Below are 9,137 nucleotides of genomic sequence, written 5' to 3' on the forward strand. Positions count from 1 at the left end.
ATGCTGGATGCTGGGAGAGATTAAAAACGATTGAGGTTGCTATTATTATTATTATTATTATTATTATTATTATTACTACTACTACTACTACTACTACTACTACTACTTGCTAAGCTACACCCTTAGTTGGAAAAGCAAGATGCTATAAGCCCAGGGGCTCCAACAGGGACAATAGCCCAGTGAGGAAAGGAAACAAGGAAAAATAGATATATTTTTAGAAAAGCAACAACATTAAAATAAATATTTCCCATATAATAAGAGGAAGAGAAATGATAGAATATTTTGCCCGAGTGTACCCTCAAGCAAGAGATTTCTTATTCAAGACAGTGGAAGACCATGGTACAGAGGCTATGGCACTACCCAAAACTAGAGTACAATGGTTTGATTTTGGAGTGTCCTTCTCCTAGAAGAGCTTCTTGCCATAGATAAAGAGTCTCTTTAGCCCTTACCAAGAGGAAAGTAGCCACTGAATAATTACAGTACAATAGATATCCCTTGAGAGAAGAAAATTTGTTTGGTAATCTCAATGTTGTCAGGTGTATGAGGACTGAGGAGTATATATAAAGAATAGGCCAGAATATTCGGTGTATATGTAGGCAAAGGGAAAATGAACCGTAACCGTGGAGAAGGATCCAATGTAGTACTGTGTGGCTAGTCAAAGAACCTCATAACACACTAGCGGTAGTGTCTCAACGAGTGGCTGGTGCCTGACCAACCGACTACCCATACGGTAGTATTTCATAAAGATGTTTTGGTAGTGCTGCAGATTTAATATTCGTGAGAAAAGTCTTTAAGTTTTTTGTTCAGATATCTTCTTTCTTGGGGTATTGTGTGGGCTCTGTCCTGTATGTGTGTCTGTGTTTGTGGGTTTATAGAATTATATCTGTATAGGTCTTTTTGAATTGGTTTTATGTTTAGAACGTTTGGGATTCTAAATTGTGCACTATATCCTAAACATAGCTTAGTCAAAATGATAAAGATCGAAAATGGTGCGTGTGTATATATATATATATATATATATATATATATATATATATATATATATATATATATATATATATGTGTGTGTGTGTGTGTGTGTGTGTGTGTGTATATATATATCTATGAACATATACACAGATATATATATATATATATATATGTTTATGTATTATATATACAATACAGTATATACATTAATCATATATTTACAAATTATGCATATATACTGTATATGTATGTGTGCATATATATATATATATAATATACACACTGGTTTATTATAAGAATTATTTTTAAAAAGTGAGACTGTTGTGAATTTTCTTCCTCAGGCTGCACTGCATAATTTTGACTTCATACAACTTACCTTCAGGGAAGGCAGCCACGGCGGCAAAGCTCAAACATGCCAACAGAACTGTCTTCATGTTGTTGTTGTGTTGAAGTTCTCTAAGGAATTAATGATAGTTCCTTGTGATCCTCTTCCTTATAAAGGGTTCCGTTGTTGTTTTTGCCACGTAAACCATTGAGGTGTAGGAAATGATAATGACTTATCAGTTGTATTTTCTGAAGTGAGTTTATCACTATAGTTATGGGATTATGTTTATATATTGTTAGTCTTTAGTAATTTTAATGGTCAGTTTGTCAGATGGTTGCCACAGTAAAATTTTATTTTGAAATAATGAGAAATTTGAGTCAGTTTTACTTTTATTTTTCAAGTAATTGATAACTTTACAGCGCTATCTCGAGAATCCCAGAGTTATGGAAATATGACCATATGTTTTTTTTTTTTTTTTTTTTTTTCTCAAAAGAAACGTGACTTGCTCTTGCTGCTTAGGGAGTACCATTTATCTGTGAATAGCAAATACACATTTCACTGTGTTGTTTGCATTATTTTTTTTCCTCATATGAGGTCAATAGCGTCGATATCTTTATTTTCATAATGCGTAAAAATGTCATGTTAATCTGAAAATGTACATATATATATATATATATATATATATATATATATTATATATATATGTATATATATATATGTATATATATATATACACATGAATATTCAAATGTTATGTATCTATATACATATAAGTCATATATACTGTGCATATATAGCCTGTGATATATATATATATATATATATATATATATATATATATATATATATATATATATACACACACACACTACATCTTTCTGAGTGGGGATACCTTGACGTTTTGAAAGGGTTTGTCTATCGCCGTGATCAGCAAAATCAGCAAAGCTGAACTAGTCAGACCCACCAATATTAGGTTGGTTTGTTGTGAGCGATCAGACTAAGATCTTCCACCATCACCAATCTACAGTGGCCAGCGTGGTGATGAAAATTGCCCAAACCCCAGATATAAATTGACACGTCCGAGGCATTTATCCTACAGTGAACTAGAAACGACTGCATGTTCTTTTTGTGAAATGCAATTGAAAGCACAACTTGAACATTTCAGTCTAATATTTATTATGATCAATCAAATTTCTTGGAAATCCTCATTTCCATCACCAGTGTAAAACATGAACATTAAAGCAAATTAATAGATACAAATTTGTTAAATCCATAAAGTATATTCGTATGAGGCAAGAATCATAACTTCTTCAAAATAATTTAAATTATATAGCTAAGTCTAAAAATACAGTCAAAACAATTATACATAGAAATAACATGAAAATTAATAAAATAGTTCACAGAGCACATAGAAATAAGCCGAAATAGAATAGATGATAGGTTTTCCCCAGGACATGGGATCGTATTAAGAGGATAAGCATGAAGTTGAGAGCATTCGGTGAACGAGATTATTAAAATTAAAATAGCAAACTCAAAAAAGAAAAGTATTCAATCAGATGGTCCTTCCAGTATAAACTCATGCATTCACATAACATAAAAGTACAAAAGCAAAAACACAACACAGTATTAGGTTATTGGGCGAAAATTTAGAAATTAAGATAATTCATATGGTCTAGCGGGAAGAAGGGGTCCATGTGCACCTAGTAGATTTTAATGGCAGCTAATGTGGTTAAATCTATGATATGTATATTTTCCCATTTTGCCAGGTAATGGGTTCGGTTTTAGTCTTTATTACAAGTATTTGATATGTTGATGCAAAACTGAGAAGCATTAAAAAGTGGGATATCTTTTGAACCAAACAACTTCCAAGGACAAGTAAACACATTTTCCATTTAAATGTAAACAAACTAATCCACTGAAATATGACGAAATTCTGGAAAATTTGTACTCAATTTGAAATTAATTCATATTTTTTTCCCTTCTGATAGGTAATTATTGATGGAAATAGACTGGTGCATGCTAAAGGGAAGTCCAATGATGTTATAGGCTAGAAATTAAACTATTAAGGTCCATATTTTGATAATACTGAATGATAATGGAAAAAAGAAAACTAACACTATTGAAAATTCTTCTAGGAAGTTATCATTAAAATAGTATTCTGGTAAGGTCGTTCACCTCTAGCCATGCCATCAAATCAACCTTCGAACAAGGCCCCCCCCCCCTCTCTCTCTCTCTCTCTCTCTCTCTCTCTCTCTCTCTCTCTCTCTCTCTCTCTCTCTCTCTCTCACTGTTAATGTTTTGTATATTCTAAAGCTAGCTAAATAGTAACACGTTTGTTAATATTTAGGATTGTAACCACTATTTGTTTAAATTCTATGATATGCGACAGCTTTTTTTTTCCATGTTACAGTGGTTGGCGTGAAGTCCTAAACTGAAGGAAAAAACTTCCTTTAGTGACGGCAGAACCTTTCTCCATAAGATTTTGTAAGGCGATAGGGTTCAAATATGCCGAGGTTTGTGGCTCAAATTATTAATAGAGAGGATTGTTGTTGTAGCAGCTCGCAGTCCTTTAAAGGTTTAAAGGCTACCCATTAATGGCAGAGGAAAGGGGCAGTGATATTGCCTTGTCTAGCAGGACATTGTCTAGAGACTGACCATATGATCAGCCCCCAAGCCCTCTCTCCACCCAAGCTAGGACCAAGGAGGGCCAAGCAATGTCTACTGATGACTCAGAAATAGAACTGTAGGCTCCCCCAAACCCACTTTCTTAGCTCAGAAGGATGGTGAGATTGCAGTGACCAAAGAAACTAACGAGTTTAAGTGGGACTCGAACCCATTCTGGCAATCACCAGGCAAAGACCTTACCAATTAAGTATCCAGAATTTAAATTACAGTTCGAAAATGTTGCATAGACACAATGTTACATAATTTCGTAAAGCCACCAGAGTACGACAGTCAATAGGGAAAGGAAGTCGTTTGATTATACTTAATGCTGATACAATAAAATGGCTTCATAAACAACATCGAGGTCAAAAATTATATATATATATATATATATATATATATATATATATATATATATATATATATATATATATATATATACACACACACACACATACACACACACAGAGAGCTTGCCTTGAAGTTCTTATAAATTTAGACTGGGAAAATGTAGGAATCAACATTAATGGGAATACCTTAACAACTCAAGATTTACAGATGATCTAGTTCTGTTTAGAAAATCATGATGAAGTGCACATAATGATAGAAGATTGGAACAGAGAAAGCAGAAACGTAGGACTGAAAATTGATATGAGTAAAATTAAGATAATGTTCAGTGAAAATACAGACACCAAGGAAGTGTTACGGGCGAATCTTAGAGATTGTTAATAAATATACTTTACTTTAAGGGCTGCTTTTCTGGTCTTATAAAGCAGGGGAAACCTACTCTACAGGACCTCCGCAGTCATTTTATCCTGTTCGTTCGAAAGCATTTAACATTTCACACCGCATATGGCACGTTTATTGTCAAATCAACCCTATTATATCGAAGCACTCGTAGAACAAGGAGGTCTTCATTTCCTCTTGTAATCCTTATCTTCATTCTTTCGGATGTCTAGTGAGAGCTTATTGTATAGTCTCGGGGCCGTATATTAAGGTTCTGGAGTCTACAGTAGACATATATTTAGGTTCCAATAATTTGAAACCATCTGTATCTAGGACGTGCTTAGGACACACGGTAAGTGTTTCTCTAAGTCATTAGACCGAAATTAAAAGAAGGATAATTGTGGTATAGAAGGCTTTTGGTAAACAAAATGGGATTATGAGAAGTATAATACCACTTTCTTTAAAAAGAAAAGTATTGAATGAGATGGTCCTACCAGTGTTAATTTAGGCATCAGAAACTTGGAACATTACTAAAGCCTTAGAACATAAACTAGTTGTACCTCAAAAAGCTACGGGAAAAAATGATGAGAATAACATTGAGAGACAGAAAAATTAATTTGGATACCAGAGTAAACTAATGTAGAGGATATTCTAACAACATGTAAGTAAAATAAGTGGACATTGGCAGGACATATAATGAGAATGACAGATAATAGATGTAAACTAAGAATAACAGAATGGGTCCTTAGAGATAGCAAAAGAAGCAGGGGGGATGAAGAAAAGATGATGGATGACGGACTAAGAAAATTTGTGGATATAGACTGGCATAGAAAGACCATAAATAGGTACTAGTGGAGGATCATGTCTGAGGCCTTTGTCCTGCAGTTATGGCTGATGATGATGATGATGATATATATATATATATATATATATAGAGAGAGAGAGAGAGAGAGAGAGAGAGAGAGAGAGAGAGAGAGAGAGAGAGAGAGAGAGAGAGAGAGAGAGAGAGCAGTAATCTGTAATTGTGATCCGACTTCATGCTGTGAACGCACCTCAACATACGTTCCATGACCAGTTCTAAACTGGTGGCTTCGACTTTCTGACAATGGGGGGGGGGGGGTAAAGAAACTTTGGGTCATGATAATGCATCCAGTTTGATGACTGACACCCTTATGTTTTAGACTTGACGATGTGAAAGATGGTCTACCGAAAGCATGTTTAATCGTAATAGATATATCCAAATTCTTGAAGTTTCTGTTTTCAACTGCCTGTCCAGTAAATCGGAAGTTTTCTAGAAGGGAAAATACCATTCATTATACTTTACTGGTCATGGTTTGGATGGGAATGCTTGCTCGGATTAACTGGTTTATTTACACACACATCTTGCACAAATCCACCCCTTGCAAGCGGAAGGGTAGAAAGAAATATTTGTATGCAAAAAAGTACACAGTAATAATCCAGGTGTACTTCTTCACACCTGGCAAATGTGTGGAAAGGCTGTGTAATATACTTACAATACTTCTCCCTGCCCCCCTCCCCCCCAAAAAAACAAAAAAACTCTTGAGTGCCTGAAGCATCCCCATGGGTATATGCTGGTTTAAGCCTGTTTATTAATACCTGGGTAGTTTTGCCTTCCACCGACATTTCTTAGCAATTCTGTTTCTTCTGTAATATGTGATAAGATCCCGAGAATGCGGATGACGGGATTGTCTATGTGAGTCTATTCTCACAAATGCATATTTGGTATGTTCTAGTTTGCGAGTACGTAAAATTTCTTTGCTGAGAGGTATGTTTTTCATGATGGAAAAGTTTCTTCTTTGCTTTATGGACATTTAAAGAATGATGGGTCTACTTGGATCTTGAGATAAGTCTCTGGGTATCCCCAATGATTGTCTGTATAATGCCTCCACCAGTGTTGGGGTGTTCTCAGTCTTGATAAAATGATCTATGGTAAATAATTTTTCCACCTTTCATCAAGATAATTGGTGGTGAGCGCTGCTTTAAGGGAGAGATAGAAACGTTTGATCATGCTATTTGCTTCTAGGTTGTACGCCATTGTATGGTTTAATTATGTCTCAAGGCTGATGGCGAGGGAACTCCACAGGGCTGATGTGAAATTAGCCACTCTATCACTGGTTATGTTTTGAGGAACTGTCTTTGCTGACCCATTTGATTAGAGATTTTGCATAGCTTTCTGCCGTCTGCTGTTTGGCAGGTGCTACCTCAGGTCATCTAGTATGTTGGATGGAGGGATTTATTAGTCCCACAATGTTGATGTGAATGTAAGCGAGACCGCAATCAGTTGTCTTGAATTCCCCTATCCCAGATTCTTTGTATTTTGTGATCTTTGATGTCTGGTGGGGGAAACATGCGCTAGTTCTTGATGCATCTTCATTGCCCTCTAAATCTATCATTTTGTTTGAATGCAGGATGTGGAATGACATGTAGGGTGTGATAGATTATTGGCGAGGTTGAAAGCCTTGCTCCTTAAAACCAATGGAAGATAGGAGCATGGACGTCCGGTACAGTCGGCTCCCTCTCTTTGTGAAGGTTAGGTAACAGACAGGCACAAAAAGCGCGATTTCTCGGAAATTTGGTGCCTTTGGGTGGAATAACTCTTAATCTAACCTAACAACACACTGTCCATCGCCTATGCTTAGATATTCAACACATTAGTACTGCTTAATATTGTTTTTACTTGTTTTCTATCTTAGTATATGTAATTTGTAATTAAATCAGTAACCTCACAGTTCATGTGCTCACGTGTACACTATGTATTGGACAGAGTAAGGCTACAGTACAATGAGCAACATTGCAGTAGTCGTTGCCCTGACCAGAACTATGATTTTACCAAGTAGTCATCATACACTTACAGTGTAACAACAAAACTCTGTTATTCCTATCAAGTAATACTGTATAACACTCACTGATACTGTAGTGTACATCACTGTAATATATGTACAGTATACTATCACTACAGTAAAATTTAACTGTTCTGTAAATTGTTTGCTACTTTAATTCGAATGACTTGATTCATCACGCACATAGCCCACATTTATAATAATACTATACATTACTGTAATTCTGTACTGTACAATATGTATACAATTTAAGATTAACTAAGTATACATATTTTATACAGCGACCACTAACCATTTTCGTACAAAGTTCTACGCAGTCTTGAAGCATGACGCAACTCCTGATATCGTTGATGTTGTCTCTTGCGCAGTATTGTAGGAAATCACATATCTACAGTATATTACTGTAGTACATAAATATAAACAATGTCCAGGAGTACAGTATGTACTACTGTACTGTATACAAATACATAACTTTTTACATGAAAAAATAATTCTGCTCAAAATGGACAGAAGCTGGACATTTTCACGCAGGAGAAACGGTGTAAGACTGACGAGCAAGGTTTCCATTTCTTATGTTGAATACTCTATGAACTACATAAACTTCCAAAAAGTGCTAAATCCTTTTTTAAGATATAACAATGATGAAGCTGAAATTGTTTCAATAAGTCAAGTTAGAGAGAAAGACTCTGGAAGGCAACCAGTTTATCATATTATATACTATCAGCTGGTAAAGCACTATATTTCGTGATAGTGTAAAAGTAGCGAAACCGTGCTAGATAGTAGAACATGATAAATTCGCCAGAAATGCATCAAATCTAGTGTAAAAGGTGCTGAAATGGCAACTCTGGTGATAAGTCAGAGGGAGAAGGGAGCGGAGAGGGAAGTGGCGCAAAGCTAGCAAAGTGCAAAGGAACACTGGGTGTTTGAATTTGTCCCACCGCAAGAGTATTTCTCGTGGTTATTTGATTTATTTGATAGATTGTGTGGTTTTCTGTGTCGCAATCAAGTGAAATTGCGAAGGATAAACTTGCTTAATATGGAAGCTAACCGTATTCTTCTCATAGGCTACTTTCCCTGTTGGAGCCTGTGGGCTTTTAGCATGCTTCTTTTCCAACTAGGATTGGTAGCTTAGCAAGTAATAATAATAATAATAATAATAATAATAATAATAATAATAATAATAATAATAATAATAATAATAATAATAATAATAATAATAATGATAATAATAATAATAATAATAATGGTGTTTTTCCGTCATCTGTGACAAAATCCCTTCACGTCAGGATGGGACTTTCTGGCCAGAGGTGCTGCTGGTCTTTGTCATCCATCTGTTTGCTGCTATCTCTGGGTATGATATCCGATTTAGCCACCATGATTTTTCATGAAATTTATTTTTCAGCCATCAAGAAGTGTTACTTGGTGGTTGTAGAGGAAGTCATATTGTAATAACGCCGCAAGAAGTTTCACATGATTATCTTGATAAATAATGGAGATATAGCTTTATTTCATTATGTCTTCCTAACTATGGTGTCTGCATTCGAAAGTTTGACAGATGTGTCATTTATATGGCCCTATTGGTATGTTCATAT

At 35.2% G+C, this 9,137-nt stretch overlaps 1 protein-coding gene across 1 annotated transcript in view; it reads right to left on the reverse strand.

Moving 5' to 3' along the window:
- The window catches only part of LOC137638038 (uncharacterized), a 7,072-nt gene extending 5,652 nt beyond the window's left edge, over positions 1 to 1,420 (reverse strand). The window contains exons 1-2 of the mRNA XM_068370128.1: positions 1,346 to 1,420; positions 1 to 10 (exon numbers count right to left, since the gene is read on the reverse strand). The exon at positions 1 to 10 is cut by the window's left edge and continues 156 nt beyond it. Coding sequence (XP_068226229.1) covers positions 1 to 10; positions 1,346 to 1,403 — 68 coding nt within the window. The 5' untranslated portion in view covers positions 1,404 to 1,420. The remainder of the gene's footprint in view (positions 11 to 1,345) is intronic.
- Between the last annotated feature and the right edge of the window lie 7,717 nt (positions 1,421 to 9,137).

Source organism: Palaemon carinicauda, chromosome 3 (assembly GCF_036898095.1).
Source record: "Palaemon carinicauda isolate YSFRI2023 chromosome 3, ASM3689809v2, whole genome shotgun sequence".
NCBI lineage: Eukaryota > Metazoa > Arthropoda > Malacostraca > Decapoda > Palaemonidae > Palaemon > Palaemon carinicauda.